The 27,286-nt window shown below is 52.6% G+C and overlaps 1 protein-coding gene across 2 annotated transcripts in view; it reads right to left on the bottom strand.

Annotated features, from left to right (window-relative positions):
- Window positions 1-1,877: 1,877 nt before the first annotated feature.
- PKP1 (plakophilin 1) overlaps window positions 1,878-27,286 on the bottom strand; it is a 45,786-nt gene continuing 20,377 nt past the window's right edge. For both annotated transcript variants that reach the window (XM_037812218.1, XM_037812221.1), the window contains exons 3-14: window positions 19,248-19,642; window positions 15,915-16,059; window positions 14,766-14,973; window positions 13,814-13,991; window positions 12,225-12,339; window positions 10,072-10,227; window positions 9,062-9,238; window positions 7,598-7,751; window positions 7,052-7,238; window positions 6,344-6,428; window positions 3,288-3,394; window positions 1,878-2,031 (exon numbers count right to left, since the gene is read on the bottom strand). In XM_037812218.1, coding sequence (XP_037668146.1) covers window positions 3,320-3,394; window positions 6,344-6,428; window positions 7,052-7,238; window positions 7,598-7,751; window positions 9,062-9,238; window positions 10,072-10,227; window positions 12,225-12,339; window positions 13,814-13,991; window positions 14,766-14,973; window positions 15,915-16,059; window positions 19,248-19,642 — 1,875 coding nt within the window. In that variant the 3' untranslated portion in view covers window positions 1,878-2,031; window positions 3,288-3,319. The remainder of the gene's footprint in view (window positions 2,032-3,287; window positions 3,395-6,343; window positions 6,429-7,051; window positions 7,239-7,597; window positions 7,752-9,061; window positions 9,239-10,071; window positions 10,228-12,224; window positions 12,340-13,813; window positions 13,992-14,765; window positions 14,974-15,914; window positions 16,060-19,247; window positions 19,643-27,286) is intronic.

The following is a 27,286-nucleotide window of genomic DNA, read 5'->3' on the forward strand; positions in this document are numbered from 1 at the left end:
TCTTTGGCTCTGACTGGCCTGGGCAGCCTTCTCAGACTGGGAGATCCCTAAAGCCAAGGACCCCCCCATCTCCCTTTTCCTCCCTGAGAACGTAAGCTCTACGAGGCCACTGTTCACTGATGTATCCTTCGACAGTGCCGCACACATGGGGATGCTCAATAAACATTACGAAGAAATGAACTCCCCTGGGTCCTAATGACTGGAGACCAGGCCGGTCTCGGGAGGCCCAGGCTCCCCCTGAGAGGGAGGGGGGAAGCCAGGAGTGGGCCTCGATCACCAGCAAGGAAACCAGGGGGAGCCTTACAGAAACACGCACCAGGGGCTCCTGGCTAGTCGGACCGGGAGACCTTTCGGGGCACAGTGTCCTCACACATCCGGCCTTGTCCACCCCACTGCCCCCAGTCTCAGTTGTCACATCTCTCAAAAGGCAGAACCTGAGTCCAGAAAGGTGTTTTTCAGTTCTGATTGTGGGGGTAAGAAGTGGGGATTGGGTTGGGGAAACCCCAGAGAGAGGAAGGAGGCTTGGAAGAGGAAGAAGCTTGAGCAGCAGTTTCTCTCCTTCTAGAGAAGGATACAGCCACGGCAGTTAATTCCTATCTAATACTAGGAACGCTAGCATGGGAGGGGAGGCAGAAGCAGGGGGAGCCTGGGGAGCCCTGAACCCCACTCTTTCTTACAGTATATATATTAAGGGCTATTGACACAGAAAGGTTTTTTGCGGAGGCCCTCCTACAACTTCTCATCTGAAATGCACTAGAGCACGGGGGCTTGGGTGTGGCTGCTGCTGTCCTGGCCAGGCTCTTTTCTCACTTCCCCTGTAGTTTTCCCAAAGACAAGAGTGGAGACAGGACCTCCAGGGCTAGGGGGAGGTGGAGACGGCCTCTGGTTGGGGCGTGGGCTTGCTGGTGCCCTGAAACGATGCTTCCCTTTCCTGGGCTACCCCAATTCTCTTCCTCCAAGTCTCCCGGGGCCTGAAACACCCCCTCACTTGAGCCTCGGCAGGCAGGCAGCCTTCGAGGGAGGCAGCTTCTTGGTTACTTTCCAAATATCCGTCTGTTCCAGTGGAACTGGAGCAGGCCGAGGCCCAGTCCCAGGCTATGCTCCTCTCTGCTGGGAAAATGAAGACCTAACAGCCATTCCCCGAACAGCTCTTTGGCTCTCAGCACCATTTTTGCCTTCTTTTTTTCCTGCAACAAGTATATTATGAGCCCCCTGAAGGATGGGGCTTCATAGGCGGAGCCTACTCTGAAGGGTACGCAGCCCAAGACAATGGCTGGGACCCATCTCTCCAGCTCCTACTCCCCCGGGGACAGACCTCTTACAGCCAAACCAGAGTGCCTGTCCTCGCTGCCTTGCAGAGCCCCACCTCCTGCCCAACCCCAGTCCTTGTGGCACTGCGGGAAGGGTGGCATCATCAGACACACCAGATTTTCCCATGAGATACACTCTGCCTCAACACCCCTCCAGCCTCCCTTCCTGAAAAGCCCCTCACACCTCGGGACATGGCAGGCACTAGACCTGCAGGTCTCCTCCGAGGGCCTGTCCCTGGTGAGGGCCCCTTGCCCTGGCACTATACATTTTAGTGTAGAACTACAGACAGCTAACCAAAAAGCACGTTATAATTGCTTAAGAGTAAGAAGCACGGCAGAGTTCTTTCACCACCTTATAAGCTGTGATAAAACAGCTTACTTAGCTTTTTTTCTATTTGTGGTCATGCTTTCAGGCATTCATGCACACACACACACTTACATTACACACATGCACACACACACATATATATACCATTTCTTAGAGACAGAAATATTGATGTCAGATATAAGCCCCTTTAACTCAAGAAAGGTCCCTCCCAAGCCCCTCCCCAACCCCCATTGCCTGCCACTTCCCCTAAGGAAAAAAAAATAGAATCTAAAAATATTTCCATTGTTTTCAGGTTTGTTCAGTTGCATTTGAACTTTTCCAAATACTGCACAGTGTGGACAGAATAACCCATCTGGCAAGGCCTGAGGTCTCCTCAGCTGGGTCATGTCATTTCTGGAAAAGGAGAAGTCCACAAGTTAGCACTTATAGAGAGATGCCGGCTCACCAGGAAGACTGGCCCAAACTGCCACTCCCCTCCTCGCCCACATCAGCACCGAGGTGTACTCTGGCCCAAGACTGGGTTCATGGCCACCTTCGATTCATTCACAGGTTGTCCTGTTGATTCAGAGGCTTGCTAGCTTTGTCCCCCGCCGCCATCCCCTGCCCGCCCTGCCCCACCGACTTGGGGCCCACACAGAGATAAGTATTCAGACTGCTCACTAAGAATCTGCAAAATTTAGTCCCCCCCCACCCCTTTTTTTGTCTCCTGTTGTCAAAGCTCACCTGCCAGGAGAGATTGTCTGCAGTCTTATTTAATCCTCATCAGGACCAAAGCTACAACCTCCTCTCCTCAAGTCCTGGGGTTGGGGGTTGGGGTACAGGGAGCTGGCAGACAGCAGGGGTGCCAAGAACCCCCTGAACTTTATGGCTTGGGAGGTCCTGTCCTCATCCCAGCTGTCTGCAGACAGCTCCATACCAGGGCTGCCTCTGGTGACCTTCTCCAGGTTTGACAATGTCTGGTTTGAATATCTAAGTGTGGTCCTTGGTTTACCTGTATCAGAAGCATTTTGGGTGCTTGTTTATAAAGGCATATTCCTAGACTCCACACCAGTTCCACTGAGTCAGAATTGCCAGTTTTGGGGCCAAGAGTGTGCATTTTGGCAAGCATTCCAGGTGATTCTAATGAATGCTAAGGCTTGAAAGCCTTTGTCATAGATACTGGTTTAGAGGTTTTGGCTCCTAGAATCAGCAACTGGAAACCTGCAAGCTTGTGACACCTAGGCATGTGCAGAGCCTGGAAAGTGGCCTATAAAAAAGATAAGAAAGTGGACTGTAGATGCCCAAACTCAGAATGACATGTTGTATAGCTCCAGGAGGCCAGTCACACTGTGGTCCATGTGAATGGCACCACATAGGTTGTGCACTGCACAACCTACACGACTGTATGCAGCAGCCCTGTCCAGGCTTCTGGCCCTGCTGACTTGGCCAGGACATTGTATAACTCTAATGTCCATGGTGGGACAGCTTATGCCCCCTGGCCAAGAAGTTCACGCAGCTGCCTTCACAGCACTTGTGTTGGTCACAGCCAGGGAGTCTGCACAGTCAAAGGATGCTTCCTGCATCCCTGGGAAGCACAGGCCTGGTCCTTCTCTCTGAGACTGGCCGAGCTCACTGCAGTGGTCCTGGAGGCACCCCCAGCTGATGCTTACCTGCAAGCTGAGCTTGCTCGGACAGCCTCTTCTTAGAAACGGGAGGTGAAGTTCCTGAGGCTGTTGGCCCCGGTGAATGTCCCCAGCATGTTCCTATCGAAACCTTGCTGCAAGGGGACAAACATCAACCTTTAGAGATGTCCTAGGACGAAGCAGTGTGGGGCTTCCCGCAGGGTCAGAGACTGCCCTCCTGGGACATCCTCAGACTTGAACCATGCTCCCTGGCTGCTTGGCTGAGCCCTCCAGACATGGAGGCCCTCTGATCACTGTGGGCATGGGTTGGGGCTGAAACTGGCCGAATTAAATGTGCAACCAAACTTAATGCTGTTAGTACCCGTGAGTTAGTAAAACATGTTTGGACTTCTACCAGCACGTTTGCATTTCCAGCTTGCCTTTGCAGAGACCTGCATCAAGGCATGACAATTGAGGCTAGTGCTTATTACTTGTTAAAAAGGAAAACAACCAAATTCAGATTGGAGAAATTGTGAGCTGCTCTTCCCTATCTCTGTCTTTTCATTGTTGTTAATCCTGACAGCTCTTGGGTAGGAAGGATGTGCCCAGCATTCCTCAAACACAGGAGCAGGGGGCTGTGCTGCTGGTGAGAAGCCACCGTGTCACAGGCCCCCGAGCTCCTGCTGGGTGGAGACGATGCCTTGTTCCTGCTATTTCTCCTAGCACAGGTGCTCAATGCATGCCTGGCAGTGAAGGAGGGCAGCATGAAGTGAGAGAAGCAAAGGGCCACATGCCCTTGGGACGCAGCCCTGGGTGCCTGCCCTGAGCTCGGAGGACTCAGCGCGAGTCGGCTCTCACCGACCTGTGGGAATGGGTGGGGAGATGGCACACGGGATCCAAAACAGGAACCAGTTCCTAGCGCCATTCCTGCCTTGTTTGGGCATGTATCATATGATGTCATTTTCCCCTGAAGATTTGCCTGCTCGCTCCTGTCAACTGGCTGAATGTGGTAGAAAGAACCCAGGAGTGAGAAGTTCTGGGCCCTAGTTCTAGCCTTTGCACTGACTCACTGAACCAAGACACTCAAACTCTGTGGGTCCTGATTCCCCTTTCTGCAAAATACAGAGTCAGGCCGGCCAGCCTCACCTGTGCTTGTGATAACCCAATTAACGCTGGATGTGAAGGGGCTCTGGGAATGGAGGCACTGACCTAGATCAGGTCAAGGCTGTTGTCAAGCACAGACTCAACAAGGTTGCTGATTCCCAAGTGCACTGCACAGAGAGACTTCACTCTGAGAGCGTAATAAGAGTGTCCCAGGCTGGTTGTGGTCTCTGTATTCTTGGGTTGAGTTGCCCCACCCTGGACCACTATCAAACAGCTCGAGGGAGCTCTCATCCAATCCTTACCTGCTTCATCCCCACTTGGCCTTCCCAGCAGCTTTCACTTGGCCAGGCCCGCACTCATTGCGGTGTTGTAGGAAAAGAGAACAAGCCATGGCCTTCAGTTCCCCAGCCAAGTGTGAGCACAGCAGCCTCACGGCCTCCCTACTTGTGTCCCCGGCTATGTTGGAGGTAGAGCTCTTCCTCCATCTGGCCTTTGGCGGTCATTGCCCCATCTCTTCTCCTGCCTCTTCAGGCCCCTCTTGACCCTCTAAGACCCATCTGGTTCTCCACTCTTCCTCCTCTTCAATCCCCATCATTGTCCCCTTCTCTGCCCACTCCCTCTCCTCTCACAACAGGGATGCTCAGATCCCCTCAGTCTTTGAACAGGTCTCCTTTTATCCCATCCCCACCCCACTTTGATCCCCTATCTTTCAGGCCAAACTGAGGTGAGCAGCCTCTCCTCCGGCCCCTCACCTCCTCCCTTCCCACCCACTGCAGTGGCTCCCTCGGGGTCCCCTTGCTTGACCAGCAGGGCTTTCCAAGGTCGCTGGTGACCCCTGAATCACCAAATCCAGGGCCTTTCCCAATCTCTATCCTCCCTGCCTTCTCAGTAGCACTAGGCACTGCCGTGCATCCCTCCTTGGAGTTTTCTCTTCCAGTAAGGTCCTTGCTGGCCCCTCACACAGTCCTCCTTGTTTTCCTGGCCCTTCTTCCTCCTCAGCCCCACCCCAGGCCTCTAGCCCATTTCCTTCTGCCTGGTCCCTTGAGACCTGTCCATGGGCACGTACCCCACGGTCTGTCTTGCCTGTGCTCCAGGCTCTGCCTGTCTGAACAATGCCCCAGTCTGCAGGGCCGCTGGCCTCGCTCCCGCGGTCCCATGTCACAGCCCAGCCTGGACTCCCCTCCGATTCTTTCAAGCTCAGTCTCTCCAGATTGGGACTCTTCTCACTCCTCCCGCAAAAGCATTTTTGACCCCTCCCCAGTTGATGTAGTTCTGCTAATGTAACCACAGCGTCTCTAAGCTAAACGCTTCAGCACCGTAGCTATTCCATTTTTTCCACCTCTTGTCTTTTCTTTCCTTCTTCACCACTGCCCCCTTCTCAGTCCAAAGAATGGCCATAACAGGAATGGGAAGGAGGGGTCCAGTATGAAGAGATTCTATAAACCGGACCTGATAAGGACTTTGTGATTGAGAGGAGAGGAGACAAAGGTCACCCCCAGACAAGTGCAGCAACCCCCCAGAGGCTCTTGGTCCACTTTGCCTTGCACACTGGCGTGGAAATAAGTCCCTTTAAAGGGTTGCTTTGATCATGAACCCCTCTACTCAAAACCCTCAATGGCTCCCCAGAGCCAAAGGCAAAAAGTCCTCTGAAATTCAAGGGGCTTTGTAATCTAGCCCAAATCTACCTTTTCAGCCAAAACACACACCACACCCCCAAAGAACTGTGTGCCTTTTGTCCACAGAGCTTTTCAGTTTGCTCTTAAACAACCCCACCCCAGGCCTCTAGCCCATTTCCTTGATTTCCTCTGCCTTCCGTGTGCTCACCACCCCTGTGAGATCCCAAAGCCTAGAGCTTTGTTCAGGACATTTATCACACTCATCGCCGTGCACATCGTTTGTCCGATTCTGCCTCCTGCCAATCTCCCTCTCCATCCATGCAGCCTCCAGTATGAAAGCGTGGGAGAGCTGAGCTGAAGGGGGTTAATGGCGCAGGCTCTTACCTGTCTGAGAATACCCTGCAGTTCCTTGTTGGACCACATGTCAGACAGCAAGAGGCGGGCAGCTTCTGCAGCCTTGGGTGAGACACTGGACAGGGGGGAGGTTCATTTGTGAGGCAAGATTCCCAGGGAGCAGGAGAGGGAGCACCCTCCTCCCCCACAGCCCCACCTCTAGGTCCTGGAGATGTACGAGGCCCCAGGGATGCCTGAGAGGGGAGCCCCACTGGGGAGTGCTGAGCCCTGGTCACCCTAAACAGTGGGCACAGCCCCATGCCCCTGCCCGCCTGGAGGCACCCAGCTTTGTCTTTGGGAGCCAGGAGGGGGTGATGCTCTCCCACTCCCGTCCCCTGGCCCTTGCCCTGAGAGGAGAGAGCCCCACGGAGCAATGCTCCCCTCCCTTGGGTCTGCTCTTCCATGCCTCCTGCTGGCCCTCTGAGGACGAGGGCCCCCTCGTGTTTTGGTCCCCCCTGTGCAGCCCTGAGGCCTGGAGGCTGGACCCCTAGCTCTACAGCATGCTCTGCTTCCGGAACTTTCCTTCCTTCTCAGCCTCTCCATTCCTGCCCCCCGCCCCTGCACTAGGTCCTGTTTCCTGCTCTATCTATGTCTGTGTCTTCTAAGTGAGCTGCACGGCTGCCTGCCTTGCGGGGTGAGGTGGGGCTGTGGTGTGGGAGAGGGTGAGAGACGGGGCACCCACCCTGCGTGCGTGCCCACCTGCTGCGGCTCAGGTTGATGACATTGTTGAGCATGCTGCTGGAGAAGTACTGCTTGGCCATCTGTGGCTGAGAAGCCATCAGGTTCCTCACGGTGTAGCAGACTGAGGACAAGATGTCTTCGGAGTTGTTGGTGTTGCCAGTGTGGTTGGTCAGGAGCCTGATCACTTCCGGGAACACCTGGTTCCCTGGGAGAAAAGGGGAATGGGGACCAGGGGGTCAGGATGACTGAGGCAAAGAAGGGATGAGGCTTCCCTTTGGGGCCACAGCCCTGGACAGCCCTCACTCAGGCCAGCTCCAGCTCAGGGCTTTGGGATTCAGATTGGACCTCCACAAACCTGCTCCACATCCGTCATAGGTGACCTCCCTCTTCCTGCCTCCAAGCCCTCCTGGAATGCTCAGCCCAGGGCATGGTTAGAGAGTTAGACCTTCCAGCAGGCTCTGGAAAGTGTGAGTGCGTGTTTGGGGGTGGGGGGGCATCTGCTGAGTGCCATCTAGGGGGAGGGAAGAGCTGGGTGCTCTTGATATCCACGGAGGTGGCACTTACCCATTGCTCTGTGCAGCACAGGGTGGCGGGACATGTTGCTTAGGAGGGAGGCTCCAGAACGCACCACATCCGAGTTGCCAGATTGCAAGAGGCGGGCAATTTGTGGCAAGCCCTTCTCCTTCAGCCCGATCAGTTGGCTCATGCCACTGGACATCTAAGAAAAAAGGAGTGAGTGAGGACCTGGCCTGTGGCTTTTCTGGGCACCATGGTGTGCAGAAGAGGGGCAGGGAATCCCAAATAAAGAAACCTCAGAATTTTCTCCCTCTCGTATTGGAAGCACTGGCAGGGAGAGAAAAATTTGCTTGCATGTGGGCAACTACAGAACAAAACACTCACGATAAAATGCACCTCCTGCTTCCACTTTCCTGACCCTGATCCCAGCTCCCTGGATCAGCCTGGAACTCAGATGGGTGGTGAGTGGGAAGTCTGAGGGCCTGCAGTTCTCTCACTGGTGGGCAAAATTTGTGCCAGTTGCCACTCCTCACCCCTTTGTCTCAGCTCTGCCTCCTTCATATCTCCCAGCAGTAACTGCCCATGCCAAACCAGACGGTTGAGGGTGTTTGTTAATTGAAGATCTGACCGTCTTCTTCTAACATTTTTTACCTCCATATATATTTATCGAGCGCCTCCCCAAGAGTTGGCGTGGGGAGAAGCGTGGACCACAGAGGTGTATACAAAAGGGTCTGGCCCACGTGGAGATACCAGCCAGGGCTCCCTGCAGGTAAGTCAGCTCCTCTGGGCCTCTAAGCAACAAAGTCACCCTGGGCCTAACCTGGTCCATGCTGGTTTGGCACTCTCCAAGACTGCCAGCCTCATGCCCTCCCAGCCAGCAAAGTCCATCTTTACCCTTGGCTTGCTGCCACCCAATATCCTCTTGTCCTAAGTAAAGATGAGGAATAGAGCTGCTTTTCCCATATAACCCCCCCTTGGATGGCAAACAGGCCTCCTATGGCTATAACCCACACCACTGTACATTCTAACCTTCAGACTCTATTTGGCCTCTGAGTCTATACTGATTCTGAGACACTTTCCCCGGGACATGCCCGGGCCCCACACTCTCTACTTCCACCACTGCCAGTTCAATGAATGGGAGATGCCCCCTACCGCAAACACACTCCCTATTCCTGCCCCCTCCCCAGGCACACAGCCCAGGACCAGGAAGCACGAGGCAAGGGGGATTCTGTGGACGCAGATGGAATCCATCAGGAGGGTGTCCTTCCGCTGTCCACTGCTGTGTGCTCCCAGAGGGCAGGGGCATTTCTGCCCTGTAATTTCCCCCAGCCCTAGCCCAGAGCCTTGCACCGACCAGGCATTCTGTACTCCTTTGAAGAGTGATGCTCTGGAGCCTGTATGTGCTTTGTCTGTCTCAGACATGGAAAAAGTAGGGAGCAGAGCCCGGCCCATGAGCTGGAGAAAAGGGGAGAGCTGCCGGGGGGGGGGGGGGCAAAAGGAGCCCCTCCTCACCAGCCCCTTGCTGGCCGTCAGGTTCTGCAGGGCCCCGGCGCAGGCCTCCAGGGTGGCATCCTTCTTGCTCTTGCCCATGAGTTTCAGGTAGGTGCGGATGGCATCTGAGTGGTACAGCCAGTTGCTGCCCTTGGGATTAGTCTCTTCCTCAGGAAGGGGGCAGTCGTAGTTGTTGTTCTGCGGAGAAAGAGCAGGTCAGAGGGGAGCCTGGAGGGGGCCTGACCTGGGCACTCTGCCTGCCCCCCAGCCTCAGGGTCGTGGTTCCCCGGTGGGGAATGGCAGCCTTGCTGCATCCCTGTCCTCTGGGCATTGTGGCAGCTCTGGGAGTGAGGAAGAGGCCGCGGTCCTCAGGTGTGTCTCCAAGGCAGGCAGGGGGCACTGCTGGTATCTCAGGAAGTTGTGGGCCAGGGCAGCCTCTGACCAAGCCATCCAGCTGGGCAAAGCTGCTTTGGGTTCTCACCCCATGATGCTTCCTCCCCTCCCAGACTCAGACACTGAACTTGATCCTCCCTTGGCCAACAGGGGTGGTCCAGGGCCTGGCTTCCACTGCCGTCCGCAGCAGACTCCATCCCAGCGGAGGAAGCCTGACCCTCCCTCCACAGCACCCTTCTGCCTCTGGGAAAACCTGGGGGTGCTCAGGAAGCAGGGGAACCAAAGGTGGGATTAGGGTTCTGGCTAACCCTGAATCCTCAAAGGGAAAAGAAGACAAGGGAAGGCTTTACCCATTATACAGCAAGAAAGACTGAGGCCTGCAGACAGAGGGCTGATGCTTTTGACCTCTGGGGTGGTCCTACAGTCCCAAGGATACAGATCCTCTCTGTATGCAACATGGGGATGCCCTTTAGCCTGCTCCCTGGGAACGCAGAACCACTCCAAGGCCACGCTTTGGGTCACACTTGTCCTCTGGGGCTGGGTGCAGGCTCCAGGAAGGCAGAGGGGAGATGGTGGATGAGGTGCCGGGGCCTGGCGAGGAGCGTGGTGGGGTGCGGTCCCGGCTGTGCTGCGCTCACCATCATTTTGTCGCTCTTGTTGCTGAAGCAGCCGGTGGAGGACTTGTCCGTGTAGGAGTTGCGGGCGTTGTACTCCAGCTGGCGGTAGCGGGTGGGCACCTCTGCATCCAGGCGGTAGGAGAGGTTGTGCAGGATACACATGCAGTTCTCCACGGACTGGGGGTTAAGCAGAAGCCAGCACCTGAGCCTCTGCCTGGCTTCTGGCAGGCTCCCAGGCTTGCTCCCTACCCTAACTAACAGTGATGGGTGGGCACCCCAGGCAGCGCCCTGCACCGGGAGGAGGCGAACACAGGGCACCCACCACAGCCCTTGGTCTGGAAAGGTCTCCTGGTGACACTTCCCGGGGCCTGGGTTTGAACCCCAGCTCTATTGTTTCCTGGCTGGGTAAACTTGAAGGACTTGCTTCACCCTGCTGGGCCTCAGTTTCCTCATCTGTAAAATGGAGCTAACATTGCCTATCTCATTGGGGTATAGTGAAGATGATATATGGAGATATCTATCATGGGGCCTGGCACATAGTAGGACTCAACAGATAGTGGCTACTGCCCCTAACGCTCTGGGCGGTGTGCTGATGGGCAGCTTGGGAAGAACTTGCCTTCCTTCCCGGCACAAACTCCTTCAGAAACAGTCCCATTATCTTCTGGGTTCAAAAGCCACCTCATCCCCACTGCCCCTATCATTCCCTCTTTTCATGACCTCCAATAGCAAATACCCAGAATCAAAAGTGTCAAACCCATTGTTTGTTAATGGGATTATAAGTATCAGTGCCATATTGAAGGCAAACATGATCGAAAGTGGTTGTTTAAAGGCATGTATCTCGCATATTAGCACTACAAATATAAATATTTACATAATATACTTCTAAGGTATGACATTGGTACAAAGAGTTAACAACAGAGTGGAATATGGGAAAACCTAACCACTGCATATTATAGACTATATTTAATAGGAATACCTCACCAATACTACACTAATACTAGGGATGAATAATCAGGGGCTGATAAGCGCTTTGGGGTGTTTTGGGTTATGATATTGTTTAAAGTTGAGAGTGATGATGATTGTTTTAAAAAAAAAAGTGTCAAACTATCCAAAGTCTACACAGAGAGGCCTGGGACTCAGTAACTCACAAGAGCAGCTGGTCCCAGACCTCTGCCGTCTTCCTCTGTTGAACCTCCCAGGCTGGGCTCTGGGGCAGCAGATTTATCCTCTTAATAGGGTTTGGCCTGCTGGAGTTTGAGGGAGTCTGACTTTCAGGGCCCCGGGTTATGTGTTGTAAGAGAGGGAAAAGAAAACCTGTTGCCCGCTGGGACCAGGCTGAGCGGCTGTGTGACAAGGCTCTTTCACAGGGCCTTGTTGCTTCCCATGGTGGGAGCAGGAGATAAAACTGCGCTCAGAACCCAGGAGTCTGCAGTGTCTAGCTGGTCCCCTGGGGGTCTGGGGGCTGCTGGGCCTCACTATTTTCCTACTCAGGTGGTTCCTAAAAGTCCCACTGCTGCTCACTGTCCTGCCACAGTGGAAATATCTCAGCTTTCAGTTTCTCTTCACACCATGATTTTTTCCTTTCTGCCCATTTGTGCCAAAGTCCAGCTCATGGCTGCTTAGACACTGGGAAGACAGCATCAGTGTGCAGCCCCTGGGGCTCTGGGACGGGATCTGCAGCACCAACAGTGGCAAACGTTCATTGAGAGTTTGCTCTGCGCCAGGCACTCCTCCATGTGTTTTACTTATTAACTAATTGAATCCTTATAGCAGCCCGTGAGGTAGGCATTATGATCATCTCCATTTGAGTGACAAGTAAACTGAGGAACAGAGAGGTTAAGCAAGTGCCGACATTGGCTCCAAAGCTCCAAGCCTGCACCTTTAAGCACCGCTGTGTCTGCCTCAGGCACCCTGGAAAAGGATCAAGGTGCTCTGCATCCAGACATCCCCTCTGCTCTGTCCCAGCCCTTGTGCTCCAGTCCTGTGACCAGGCCATACCTCAGAGGTCCCCAGAAAGTGCAGACCTGACTCGTGGAGTCTGGGAGAGAAAACTTTCAGGACTTGGAGTCCGAGGAGCCACCCTCACTGAGGGGGTCAAGGCCTGGGACCTGCGGGCTCTGGACCGAGGGGGGCTGTGGGTGGGGTGGGGTGCCGCCAGGTGGCTGCCCGCTCACCTTGTCATCGCAGCGGTTGGCTGCCACGCAGTTCTGAACGTAGGCCATGAGGGAATCAATGAGCCCTGAGTAGTTTCGCATGGTCTGGCGGCCTGCATCGGCTGAGCTCAGGTTCCTGAGGGAGAGAGCAGGGCCGGTGGGAGGACAGGGGGAAGGAGGGGAGAGGTGGGAGAGGAGAAGACGGTGGGGGGCAGGCAGAGAAGAGAACAGGAGGGGCAGGACACAGGCAGGGAGGACGGGGTGGATGTTAGAGGTGTGGTAGGAGGTGGGAGGGAGGGAGGAAGGAAGAAGGAAGAGAAGAAAGAGAAGAAAGGAATGGAGAAGGAAAAGGAAATGAGGAAGACGGAAGAAAAGAAAATCATTTAGTTCAATTCTGCCCAGCCCTAGCAGAGGCTGAGATGGGGTCCTGTTTGAACCTAGTTCTTTTCCACCCTTCTCTCTTGCCCACCCAGTCCCCTGGTCTGCAACTTTTATGACTGCCAAGGCCTCCAGGGCAGCTGGCAGGCCCGGGCATACACCTCGCCACTAGTGGGCACCTGTGGACAGTGGCTGGAAGCTTCTCTCCCATCTCTTCATTCTCTTTCCGTGAGGAAGCTCTGTGGGGTGCTGCGGGCAGGTGCTGGATGAGAGTGGGGCCAACGTGGGGCTTGGCTGGGGTCCAGATGCGCCCTCCCACCGAGGCTGGGTTCTTCCCCCAGAGGCAGGCTCACGCCCAAGCAATCTGGGCCCGTCTGCCTGGTGCAGGTGGGTGTGGCTGCCGTTCCTCCCCACAGCCCTGCAGTCTCATTAAGTCCTTAATCACACAGGCATCTCAGCTCCCCAGCTCCCTGCTCCCTGGAGGCTCCCACTGGAAGCTGGTGGGGAGGTTTTGGGGAGGAGCTCAGGTGGAGACAAAAGCACATGCCAACCATACCCTCGCTCTGCAGGGGGCATTCTCAGGAGTTGGGGAGGACAAATGGCATTACAGCAAGGGGTGATCCTAAAGGGGAGCTTCCTCCACCCTCTGTACCAGCACACCACTCCCCACCTCTGTGCCTGCCTCCAGCTTGTAAACCTCTGCTCCGAGGAATGAGCACACCCAGATTCCCTCCATCAACAGCCCCAAAGGGACTTGCCACACCTTGGTATGGAACTCAGGAAACTTTGGGCAAAGAAGTACCATCTTCAAGCTGATGAATATGGCAAATGGTTTTAACACCACAGCTGGGAAGTGACTCATTAGCAGCCAATCGGTAGACTTTTGTCTAAAAGAACACTGTTCATGAGAGTACAAGAAATGCATTTTGGGGGCACTGGAGGAGTCAGAAATGGCTGAACCAGTTTGAATATTGGATCCAGGCCTTTCCACTCTTAGATTCCTAACTGATGTCCTCTGTGTTCCCTCCAAAAGTCCTAGGGTCCTAAGCCTTACCCAGGCTCAGGGAGGTTAGGGATGCCTGGGACCCACCGTGTCTTACAGCCTGCCCAGGAGGGTCAGCCCCAGCTTCTGTTATGCTTTCCAGCCTGGCTAAATGTTGTCTGAGATGGGGCTGTCTGGGGGAAGGGTCTAGGGCTGGGGCAGGAAGACCCCATCTGCCTTCTTCTCTCACCTCAAGCAGCCGGTGGCATTAAAGAAGACCTCGGGATCCACCACTTCCCGGGACATGTTGCTGTTGCCGTCACACCAGCCGGAGAAGGGGATGATGACACGGTCAGCCAGGACAGGCAGAGCATCAGTAATGAGCTCCTCCTTCAGCTCGTCAGTGGAAGACAGGTTCCAGAGCAGCCCTGGGGGTTGTGGATAGCCAACCGCATGCATGCTGGGCTCAAGAAGACCCCAGGAGGCCCAGTTCCACCCCCAGCCTGGGCTCTAGCAAAGGGGCCCAACTGAAACATCTCCCTCCAGGTACATCATCCAATTGTTTCATGATCCCATCTCAGCATCCCAACTAGAGTGCCAGTCCTTTGAGGGCAGACAGCATCTTCGAGTTCTCTAAGTCAAAATTATGCATATGGAAGGTGATCAAAAAATGTGTTGATCAATGGTTTTTACTATACATGCTAGCACTGAGAATCTTCTAATGTTCTCTACTACCCATCTGAAAGTTATTCCAGAAATGCTTATTTATGTTACTCTGTACATGGTCTCATCTTCTCAGTCCAATTTGAAGCCTTCGTGTTGACTTCAATCTCTTGTGCGCCCCTCCTGAAGCAATTAGCATATTTTCTTGGACACAGGGTAGGTACTTTAGACTTGTTAACTCCTACCCACACCTGATATTCTACTTTTCCCATCACCTGCAAATCCCAGAGTCTACTGACTATGGATCCTGCCTGTACATCAGCCCCACCCTCTTGCCTTCCATCCTCAAAAAGACTTTGACCACACTATCCAGAGTTTCATCACCAGGACACCACTCACCTGCCCAAAGCCAGTGCCATGGGGCTCTCAGGACAATAGCCTAAGGCCAAATCGGCTCCTCTGTGCCCTAGCCCGGCCCTGAGGGCTCAACTGTCTTGCACATCTCTCCACCTTGGCTCTCCATGGTTGGGTGTCCTTACCGGTCAGTTGTTTCTGGATCTCAGTGCTTCCGGTCCTCCTCAGCAAGTTGACGGCCTCACGGATCCCGTTCTGCCGGCGGGTCTCCAGCTTGTTGGTGGTGCTCCTGAACACCAGGTTGCGCAGGGCCCCAGCCGCGGCCTGCTGGACATTCTGGTTGGGGCTGCGGAGGAGGTCCACCAGCTTGCAGATGCCCCCCAGCTGATACACCTGCGGGAACAGGGTTGCCACATGGCCTGGTCAAGGGAAGCGAAGCTGAACTAATAATTGTCAAAGTGGATTTTTTTTTTTTTTTCAGAACAAAAAAAATCTACTTTCAGTTTAGAAACACCCAAGTCAACCAAAAACAAAAAGCAGTGTGGGGTAATGGAAACTGACTTAGATCAGGAGCCAAAAGACTTTGGTTCAGATCCCAGCTCCCCCACATCTGGCCTGGAGGACCCTCAGCAAACCACTTTGTTCCCTGAGTCCCATTTTTCCCACTATGGAGGATGGTGGTGGGGATCAGATGAGAAAATGGATACACACATTTAAAAAATTCTAAAGCAGAACAAAGACATAAGGAAACCCTTTCTCCCTTGGTTTGATGCAAAAGACTCTTGGATTCTCTAGGAAATACTGGGCTAGATTGCAGAGTCTATAGGTGTCCTCCCTTTCAGCCAAGCTTGGGAGGCACAAACAGGCCATGTTTTCTACCATAGATGCCTGATGAAAGAGGGAAACATGAGATGGTGTGTATGCACGTGTATGTGTGTGTGGAGAGAGGGAGAGGGAGGGGGGAGAAGAAGGAGAGGGGGTAGGAGGAAGGAGAGAAGGGGGATGGGAGGGGAGTTAAGGGGTAAAGAGTCATGTTCTTTAGTGGAATTTGAGGAAATGGATTTCTGTTGAACCTATGGCTGTCACTGAGGTGTCTCTTCAATGACCAGTGGAGGAAACACATCTGGCTCCACATCTGTGGGGCAAGGTCCACTCAACCAGACCAGAGGGCTTTGCTCGGCACAGTGGGTTAAGGTGCTCAGCTCTACTCTTCTCTCCAGATAGCTGAGCAGGGTGAGAAGGAGCCAACTGCAAATGCTCCTACCCATCTCTAAATGCAGGGTTAAGCTGACACATCTAGACCTGGTCCAGGCCTACTGGGGAGGAAGGTGTACCTGTTGCTTGGCAGACTCATCCTGGAAGCAGGTGTGCTGGATATAATAGGCACCGATGGCCTGGTACTTCTCATCCTGGGAGCTCAGGTATTGCACAGCCTTGGGAATGGTCAGTCCACTGCACTCGATGTCCTCACTGCAGATCCTGGGAGGAATGGGGCAGTGAGGGTGGGTTATACAGGGTGGGCTGGGATCCCTGGTGCAGGGGCTCAGAATTCCCCTTCGTAAACTCAAATTGCCACAGCCTCATTGTCCTCCAGAAAACCAGAACATGACAGCCCCAGGCCCACTTGGAGAATACCCCTGTAGAACAGCTCCTCCAGAGGAGGGAAAAGGTTCACCCATTAGATATCCCCAATGTGAGAACACTGACTGTGATGAGGCCCCAGTTAATATTCAAGCAGGGAAGTTAGCTTTGGACTGAGAAACATCTCTGCCTGTTCCCTAAGGGAAACCTCCCCACCCACCCTGCATATCTCTTACATCTGTGCCTGCTACTGGGAAAATGGAAGAAAATGGCTGTGAGCCTGTCTATTTGTCCACCTACCCATCCATCCATCCACCCACTCATCCATCCATCCATCCATCCATCCATCCATCCATCCATCCACACATCCACCCATCCATCCATCCCCAGTCTAGCTGACTGCTCTTATGCAAAAATTCTTACATCCATTCCTTTCTACAGCCACCACCTTCCTACTGACCATGATCAACTCCCCTGGGGGCAGCAGCAACAGCCCCCCAACTGGTTCTCTTCACTAAGCTCCCCCACCCAACATTCTACATCTTTAGGCAGATTAGCTGTCCTAAAACTCTGCTTACCTTGTTATTCCCTAGTTCATAAATTGTCGGTGGAGTCTCCACACTGCAAGTTCAGACTGAAACTGCTTCAACTGATAGTCAAGGGCATGTGTTAGATTGAACCAAATGAAACGGTTATAGTCAACCTTTTCTGAATCACAAAGCCAGACATTTCATGTTTTAACCTAGTACTCTGGCTTCCCTGTGTCTTGCACAATCCCCGGACTCCAACAAGGATCTGCTCTGATAGGTCTGCTCTCTTCACTGCGTATTGATCAGAAGGGCTCTGAGCCTGTGTCTAGAATGTCCTGCCTTCTCTTCACTCCCCATGGGATCCTAACCACCCCACAGGCCCCACCAAGGTCCCACTTCTTCTGTGAAGCCTTCCCAAGGGGGCAGGTCTCTCTTCTAAGAACCCCTTGTGCTCTCATGGTATTTATCCATAGGCAGCTTTTTCATGTGTCTGTGTTTCGGTTCCCCACAGAGACTGAGGGTTCCCTGAGGGTAGGGGGCAGATCTTTCTGTGGTCCCACCTCATTCGATATCCTTCCAACATTTATAGAGAGAGCCCTCTCTTCATTTTATTAGCCTAATGTCTTACCTACCATTGTAGGTATTCAGTAAATATTTGTAGTTTTAGCTTTGGCAACCCAACTCTATTTCTGGAAAAATCACTCAAGGGGCAGAGCTCCCTAGATTTTGGTCAGTAGCATCCTGCCCTGAATTGATAGAATGTCACCCTGCATCCATCAGTCAAATATCACCTCTAAACCACCTGTCAGCCATCCCATCTCACCTCCAACCTGTCCTCTTTCAGGGCCTCTGGTTTGGGGCAATGAGCCAGGGCCAATGCTAGCCTGATCAGTCTCTGAGATCTTACAGCCTTCAAGTAGTTGGGAGAGGTCTAGCTTTATAACCAGGTTCTGCTTATTTTCAGAACACCATGATATGAGCAGGGAAGAGCCCAGGAGCAGCGTCAGCTGTGTGGCCTCAAGCATGCTACTGAACATCTCTGTGCTCAGTTTCTTCCTGAGGAGCACTAGCTCTGCTTCAAAGGAGTTGGGAGGATTAGCCATAAAGAATGTAAAGCTCCTGGGGCTCTGTAAAAAGTGGTTAATAATGCAGCTCTCGCAGTTCCAGCACAGGTCTGGACTCTCTTGTTCATGCTTGAAGCCCCTGCACTGACCACAGAGCCTGACAGTAGTAGATGCTCAGTCAGTATTTGCCAAACAAAGGAATAACAATGACCATTAGGTGACAGTAAAGGACAGTTCAGTACAGAATTACTATACGACCTAGCAATCCCACTTTTAGTCATATACCCAAAAGAACTGAAAGCAAAAAGCTCAATAAGTTTTCTGTACACCAGTGTTCGTAGTGGCATTATTCACAATAGGCAAAAGATGGAAGCAACCCAAGTGTCCATCAACAGATGAAGGGATAAACAAAATGTGGTATATCCATATAATGGGATATTATTTAGCTCTAAGGTGTTCTGATACATGCCACAGCATGCATGAACCTTGAAGACATCATGTTGAGTGAAATAAGCCAGACACAAAAGGATAAATTTTGTCTGATTCCACTTACATGAAATCACAAGAAGATGCAAATTCACAGAGTCAGAATATAGATTACAGGTTACTAGGGCCAAGGGTGAAGATGGGGAATGGGGAGTTAATGCTTAATGGGTACAGAGTTACTGTTGGGGTGATGGAAAAGTTTTGTTAATGGGTGGTGGAGATGGTAGCACACTGAATTGTATACTTGAAAATGGTAACAATGGGAAGTTGTGGGGTGTCTACATCACCACAATAAAACTTAAAAAAAAAAAAAAAGTTTGTAGGTTCATGGGACTCCGAGCCCTGGAGGGCAGGCTGATGTCCCTCAGGACAGGATTTGTGCCTGTTCCTCAGCTTTTATGTCTAACTGTCCTATTTGTCTTTTAGAACCACCCGTCATACATCATGGAGCATGGACCCCCTTTCCCATCATCCACACTAAGGCACGGTCGTTGGCTCATTCAGAACGTGGGTGGAGAGCTACACGCCCACTACTGCAGGTGCTCAGTCACTGGCCTGAATTACATTCACCGGGACGGCTTGTTAAAACTCACGTTGCTGGGCCCCTCTCCCAGTGTTTCTGAGTCAGTAGGTCTGTGCAGCCTGAGAGTGAGTGTTCCTAACAAATCCCCAGGTAGTTCTGCTGGTCTGGGGACCACTTTGAGACCCTCTGGCCTCAATAACCTTCTCTGATTAGTCTTACTCTGTTCATAATCTGTGATCCTTTAAAATCTACATACTCAATCTATTTATTTTAGTGTCTGGGTGATGTTCCCCTTTCACACTGCAAATTCCCTGAGGTCAGCGAGTCCCCAAGGGCAGGGACTACTGACTCCCTGAGGACAGAGGCTGTACCTTTCTCACCATCCCAAGGAGCTCCTCTGACAGAGGGCACCAGTCCAATGGCTTGCCTCCCACCTGCCCTGGCCCCCAGCCCCCGACCCCAGATTAGTTTAGATGCACTCACTTGGAGCTGGCTCTGGAGTGGCCGAAGGACAGGTCCTTGTTGCAGGACATGGGTGGGACATACACCGGGTCCGGCTTGGGGGTGCAGGAGGGTGGGTGCACAGGGTACTTCTTGACGGCCTTCTGGCCACTGCAGGTGCTGTAGAAGCTATAGCGGTTCTGGGTGGTCTTGTGGCTCTTGCTGCCCAGCGTGCCCTTGCGCAGGGTGCCCCGCGGGTCACAGTAGAGGTCAGGCTCGCTGCGGCTGGCCTTGATTTTCTGCATGAAGCAGATGTCGCTGCCCGCGCCGGTGGTGGCACAGCTGCCCCGGGGGTACTGCCGGCCCCAGTTCTCCACCTGGCTGTAAGAGCTGAAGCGCCTGTTGTCAGGCTCTCGCTTGAGGGTCCCATTGTAGATCTGGGCAGGAAAGGGGAGAAAGGCTCAGACAAGGTTTCTGATCCCGGAAATCCAGCCGGCCACTGGATCCCCCCCCCACCCTCCATAATCCTGCTTCTGGGTTCTCTACTGGAAATGCTCATAGAACTTTAGTCATCATCTGATATATTATTTGTCAAACTGCAGGCTATGGCCCATTATGGAGTATGAAATCAACTTAGTAGATTGTGGCCATTGTTAAAAAATAAAATAGTATAAAATATACTGGAATAGAAAATGTTAGATCACAATGCATGTAGTAAAGACAAGTACTGTTTTGTGAAACTGTGTATGACTTCTGTGTTATAATGTAAAATAAATTTCTTTACTGTGGGTTGTAGACAAAAAGTTTGACAGCCACTGGATCTGATCAAACAGCCATATAGTCCTTAAGGGGAGTCTGAGGTCCAGAGGGGAGAGGGGCTTCCAGTAGACACTTGGTGAGAGAGGGGCAAAACCAGGACTTGAGCCTCTGTCTCCGAGCCCTCGCCTAGTGCCACGTCCACATACCACAGCTTTCGACACAGCCTGCCCTGGTCACTTGCACCAAGTACGGGAAAGTTCCCCTATTCTGGCTATTTTTCTGCAAGAAGCAAATGGTAACAGGCCCCCTAGGAGAAAACCCTCAAATTCCAAAGAGGGAAAATAATCCTGATCCCCAGGCAGAGGGAGGCAGGCCTGGGGGCTAGGGGCTGCAGGGTGGGGCCCAGAGAGGCCACTGTGGCTTTGTTATCAGGCTTGCAACAGGGAGAAGCTGCGCAGAGCATCAACCCACCTGCAAAACACACCTGAGGGTGCCCCACTGGGCCCCGTGAGGGCACAGCCTGGGGAGGCAGCCTCCTTGGGAAGAGCCTGCGGAGCCAGAGACCTGGCAGGAATTAGCAATGGAACGACAGCGTGTGAGGAAGACTTTCCCAGGCACTCGCAGACCGTGGGTCTGGCCCGCTCTGACTTGTTCCCAGACTAGAGGATCAAGATGGAGCCTGGTAAAAGCCTCCACACAGGTGCTGACTTGGTGCTCACCTTTTCCCGGGATGAGCCAGGGCCAAGTCCAGCAACCCAGAGCCTGCCCGCCCCACCCCATGAGTGTGTGTGTGTGTGTGTGTGTGTGTGTGTGTGTGTGTGTGTGTGTGTGTGTGTGTGTAGGGGGAAGTGGTTAGGCACTGGGTAATTCTCCTCCATACCAGATTTACCCACACAAGGCTGGGGAGGGGCCGGCCCTCGGCCTGTGCTTAGACAGCAGGACACCACCCCTGGTTCCAGCTCCCAGAAAGACTGGCCATCAGTCTGCTTGTCAGAAGTGGCGTCCAAAGCTCAGAAGCCACAAACTTAACCTTGGCAATGGCGCCCTTGTGCCCTTCACCGACGCACTCAGCTGTGCGCTCAGGCAGGTGCAATTTTCTTCTCCAGACCGAGTTGAAGCAGTCTACCCCAAAGGGAACTGGCGAGTGGGTGTTGGGGGAGGGCCAAGTGGACAACAACAAGGCAGAAGGCAGAAGAGTGGGGCGCTACGTGGGATCGGACACCCAGGGGAGTGAATCTCCCTGGCAACGTGGAATATGACTCCCGGGGAGGAATGTAGATCTGGCATCGTGGGACGGAGAACATCTTCTTGACCAAAAGGGGGATGTGAAAGGAAATGAAATAAGCTTCAGTGGCAGAGAGATTCCAAAAGGAGCCGAGAGGTCACTCTGGTGGGCACTCTTACGCACACTTTAGACAACCCTTTTTAGGTTCTAAAGAATTGGGGTAGCTGGTGGTGGATACCTGAAACTATCAAACTACAACCCAGAACCCACGAATCTCGAAGACAGTTGTATAAAAATGTAGCTTATGAGGGGTGACAATGGGATTGGGAAAGCCATAAGGACCACACTCCACTTTGTCTAGTTTATGGATGGATGAGTAGAAAAACAGGGGAAGGAAACAAACAGACAAAGGTACCCAGTGTTCTTTTTCACTTCAATTGCTCTTTTTCACTTTAATTATTATTCTTATTATTTTTGTGTGTGTGCTAATGAAGGTGTCAGGGATTGATTTAGGTGATGAATGTACAACTATGTAATGGTACTGTGAACAATCGAATGTACGATTTGTTTTGTATGACTGCGTGGTATGTGACTATATCTCAATAAAATGAAGATAAAAAAAATCTATAGAGACAGAAATAGATTAGTGGTTATGTATGACTGGGGAATGACAGAGGGATTGAGAAATGACTGCTAAGGGGTATAGAGTTTTTCTTTTTGGAGTAACGAAACCATTCTACAGTTGATTGTAGTGATGAATACAGAATTTTGTGAACATACTAAAAGCCATTGATTGTACACTTTGGATGGATTGTATGATATGTAAATATATCTCAATAAAACTGCTTTAAAAAAAAAAAAAAAGAAGAGTGGGGCAGTCTTTTGAGTATTTGGAGGAATGCGCACCTTGCAGATTACATGCAAAATATGCAATTAGGCCTCCGATGCTTTAGGCCAATGGCCACACCCTTCTATCTCCATTCCCTTGTGGGGGAAAGAAGGAGGCAGGTGGCGCTTTGGAGGAAAAGCCAAGCACTCCTAACGGCAGGCTAAGCCTTAAATGGAAATGCAACAAGGAGCTCCTTTGTTCTCAGTAAATGACACTCCTGGACGTCATCTCCAACCCCTGATGAGAAGTCCAAAGCTCCTCCTGGCCCAAACCCAGTGCAAATGTGATCATGCTCATTAAGCCTGACAGAGGCTTTGGGCTAGGCTCTCCTGTGCTGGGAAAAGGAGCAGCAGCATCTTGCCAAGTCTAAGCCGAGGTGGGTTGCCCACAGGGAGCGGGGTGCTGATGCACCACACAGTGGGTGTGGTGGGAAGGTAGAGGCGCCCCCGTGGGACTGCACTTCCTAGCTTCTGTCCATCAGCCACACCCCAGTGTCATCACCCATTCCTGGAAACCCTACCCCAGCTCCTGCATCACAGGTGCTGGTGGGATGTGGTGTCTGAACACGGTGGCTGAATACAGCTGTGGATGACTTCTTCCATCGCCGTGGCCCTTTGCTGTGACTTTGACACATGGGAGAAAAGCTTCCTCTTAGCCAAGGCCCTGTTCTCTTCCAGTGCCACCAGGTGGCCTGGGTTCCTCTGCAGGGCTCAGAAAAGGGAGGTTGCACTCAGCCCTCCCTTAGCAGACCACTTGTGACCTAGCTGGAGCCCGAAGCCTTTCCCCCTTTCTTCCAGAAGGCTGAAATCCAGGTGCATTCCTCAAGTTCACTGAACTGGGACTTCCGCTGCAGAGGAAGCCATGGTGATTAAGAGCACAGATTCTGGAGCCAGCCAGCCTGGATTGAATCCTGGATGCATCAATTCGTCAGATGGGTGGCCTTGGGCAAGTTACTTAACTCCTCTGTGCCTCGGTTTCTTCATCTGTAAAACTGGGATTATCCTAGTAGTACCCTACATAGCGCAGTAGTGAGAATTCAGCAAATTAATGTTTGTAAAGCATTTGGGACAGTGTGTGACATAAGTGTTTGTTCGGTAGGTACATCCATATTCCTCTCTCAGATGGGGGCCAGGCTAGCCTGGCTGAAGAGTTTTACATTGCCCAGGGCACACCTAGGGAAGGTGCCAGATTGGCACAAAGAGGGGGATGAAGCCAGGAAGCCAGGACAGCTGGTGCACACACTCGGATTCAGAGCCCTATGCTGGAACATGTCTAAATATGTTTCAGAATAATGGAGGTGTGTGGTCTGCCCAGATGGGGCACCCAGAATGGAACGAGGTTTTATGACAGAATTGCAGGGTGTTTCTTTACATGGGTGCCATCCACACGTTAGGCAGGGCATTTCTTCATTGTGCACGATGCCCCAAGCATTGCAAGATGTTTAGTGCCCCTGGCCCCCAGAACTTAAATGTCAGTAATGCCTCACAGATAATGCAATACGCAAAAATGCCCCATGCATTTCCAAACACTCCCTTCCAGGTCCCAAGTGAGCAGCTGCAGGCAGAATGGAGTGCTGGCAAGGGCTGCACACACAGGCACATGTGTGCCTGCAGCTGGGGAGAGCTTTGCTGCCAGGGCTGGGTCTCCCAGGCACATCCCACACTCAGATAGGGATCGATCCCTGCTGGCAGCCTTCTCCTCTTTTAATACAAAGGACAGGACACACACACACACACACACACACACACACACACACACACACACACACACACGGTTATCTCATGTGCTTTGGGGAAACTCCAGCCTCAGGTGGGACGGTCATGGATTAAAACAGAAATCCAACATCGTGAGAGCAGAGCTGACCCCTCAGTGGGAGAGAAGGCTGGATGGGAAGCTGCAGGTGCATCCAGAGAGATACGCCTCTTCATCTGGGAGAGCACTGAGGCTGCTGGGGTGCAGCAGTCAAGACTGGGAACCACAGCCAAGGTGGGCCAGAGAGAGAGCTGTTTTAGAAAGAAGCCTCTCCTCAGCCAGTTCCTGCTCTGCTTTCCCCTTCTGCTAAAGACATAGGTCTTGTAACTCTCCCACCTTTCTCCCTGGAGAAGTGTGTTATTTTAACCTCACACTGAATGTCTCCCACCCCCTCAATGTAATCTACTCCTCCTGTTCCTCCTTAAATCAGAAAGCTCTCAGAGGCCAACTTTCTCATTTACAGACCAGGAAACTGAGTCCTAGAGAGAGGCTAGACCAAATTCAAGCAATACAAGCCCATGGATCCAGGGCCTCAAAGAACCGAATGTGGTCAGCTTCCCCTTAAGAGTTCCATTTAGTCTGGAGAGGCCTCCTGGGAACTGGAAGGGCTCCCATTCACCCAGGATCATTGGATAGGACACTAACTAATCAGTGAGGAAGAGACGGGGTGGTTTCGTCCTTCCATCTGAGATCCCTTCTGATTCCTACCTTTCTAAACCCACTGCTCAGCCTTTGGGCCTGGCTCTCATCAGTCCACCATGGACAACTCCAGTGCCTCCCACCAGCCACCCACTCTACCCCACTCCCCACTCCTGGAGCTCTGGTCTCTGCCCCGTGATGCCAGCACATCGACCTTCATCAGACGGAGCTTTCATTGGACTGTGCCTTGCTTGAGAGCCTACAGTATCTCTCTGTTGCTTGCAAGTCAAAGTCATCAGCCTGATCCCACCCTACCTGTCCAGTCATCTCCTCCCCTCCCCAACGCACCCCTTTACGCAGCCCTAGGGCATCATGTCACCCGCCTTCTGGCCTCCCCTCTTCTGCTCGGGCTCTTCCCCACCCCGGATAGTTTTCCTTGCCAAACTCCTCTCAAATCCCACATTCCTTCAAGGCCTCTTCTCAAATCTGTCATCGCCACAAAGCTTACTCTGACCCAACACAGAGCCCTTTCTCCAGACATCAATACTGCTGAGAGTTGGCATGACTCACGCTCACACCCATTTGCCTCTGGTCTTGGTGCTCCAGTTGCTAAGGTCGGTTTTTGTCACTTTCCAAGCTCTCCAGGGCAAAGATGCCCTTTATTGTGCCTAGAACAGGCCTGGGCTCACAGCAAATGCTCAACTATAGAGGTGCTGTGACTCATCATGGGAATTTGTGCTGGGGATGGAGATTCGATTCAGGCCGCTGATTGGTACCGGGGTTCTCACGGCCTCCACAGGCACAGGGAGCCACCATGAACTAAGTGAATTTCTAGGAAGGCAGGAGGGTTCCAGACAGGGCAAGCCAGTCTATGAGGGTGGCACAAAATGGGTTCGATCTGTGACAGCCCAGGATGTTTCACTTCACTCCTTGGCTTGGGAGACTGCAGCTGTTTGGCTGAGCCCAGAGAGGTCTATTCAATCTCCAACTGCCCAGACAGAAGCTGCCTGGCTGCTTGGGAGCCAGGTATGTGCTGGGCAGGCCAAGATGAAAAGAGTGCCTGTGTCCCCAGCTATTAGCCCATTTTGAAACTAAGCTTCTGCCAACAAGGTGGGGCCGGCCAAACCGGCTCTCCAGCAGGCACACCCTGCTCTTCCCTGGGGACACACCCTGCAAAATGCCCAACAGGGCCATCGCCGGCAACATAAATCTCCTGACACCCTTGTCATGAGAGTGTGTGCACACACTGTTTCACAGGTTCAGGGTGCCTCTTGCACCTAGCAAGGCCCTCCTGAGAAAGTACCTGGATTGGAAGCCCTTCGAGGATAGACTCCATTTGCCAGTCCCCCTCTTCCCAGCATGCAATGACATTTGATGTCTGAGGGGCTTCCCAGCCCCCAGACCCTCATCAATGTCCTGTTCCCTTCATAATCACCAAACTGGGGAAGAAAACAGATTTTCTGAAAATCTTTTTCCTCTCCCCCTCCACACCTGAGAAGTAGGTCTTTCTCAGCTCCTGACACCCACAGAATGGGTTGGGGGAACAAAGGTCTAAGGTTGAATATGCAGACATCTGTTTCCTTCCAGAAAGGAAACCTCTGGCAGGTATTTGCCACTCAAAGGCCTGAGTGGCTAGGGACCCCCAAACCTAGAACTGTCTTTTTCCATGGACTCAGACAAGTCGAAGGCATGGTCATCCTGCCCTCCAGGAGCCCCATGTTCTGTGGTCACAGCTTGGCTTTCAAACTCAGAGGCCGGCCCTGCTGCCCAGTGATGACTTTGAGGGTGCCTCCTGGGGAGGGAAGGGCAAGGGGGCCTTATGAGGTGCCCAGTGTGAAGTGTCTCCTGGAATCTCAGCTCCCAGAAGAATACACTTGGGAGTCGGGAAGATCCCATTGTGCCAGGTGCCCCCACCCTTTGCTGGGGACATCTGAGGAGGAGGTTCCCTGGCTCCTGGGTGGTCCCGTGCACTGAGCCAGTCCTAAGAAGAGGAGGGCCAGAGTGTGAGGTGGAAGAATTCAGAGGGGCATATGCTTACTTGGCCCAAAAAAGAGCCCCTTGGAGACAACAATGGTTGAAGGAAACCATTACTCCTGCTGATTAGATAATCAAGAATTCCACATGAAGGGAGGCATAGTTTTTTGGGCCCTCCAGTGCTTGTGTTAGAGATCTTCCCTTTGGAAGATAAGTGTGCATGGATGTGTGCACACACACACACACTACCATACACACTCCCCACTTGCCCATGTGGGACACATCACTTCACCTGGGGAGGGTCCAGGAAGGGTAGGTCTTTGGAAGTTCCTTGAGCATATCCCAAGAAGACCATAGCAGTGTATGGTGCTTTGCACTTTGCAAAGAGCTTCCCCATTCATCACCTTGTTGGAACCTCAGTGTATCCCTCTTCCCCCGCCCCTCCAATGAAGTGTGAGGGCAAAGGGCAGCATCCTCATTCTCTCTGTGAGTAAGCTCAAAGAACTTGAGGTTTGACCAAGGCCACATAGCTAAGATGTGTCAGATCCTGAACTAGGACTCAGGCCTCTAACCTCTGATCACTGTTTGTCCTCCAGACCCTCTATCTCCAGAGTCTGGTAACGTGGGCAAGTCCAAATGGCAAAGAGCCTCTGCTGCTCTGCAGGGGGATAGGCTTTGGGCTGCTCCAGGAACTCCACCAGTATCTCTGGCCAGTTGCCAGCCTTGACTTCTAGAAGAGCCCCCTCCCAGGGATTCCAGACATAGGAGGTGCCTGCCCCTCCTCTTTAGGCCAATTGTGGAAGGTCCAGCAAAGCCCACCTTGGGAGAAATTTAAGAAGAATG

Source organism: Choloepus didactylus, chromosome 2 (assembly GCF_015220235.1).
Source record: "Choloepus didactylus isolate mChoDid1 chromosome 2, mChoDid1.pri, whole genome shotgun sequence".
Taxonomy (NCBI): domain Eukaryota; kingdom Metazoa; phylum Chordata; class Mammalia; order Pilosa; family Megalonychidae; genus Choloepus; species Choloepus didactylus.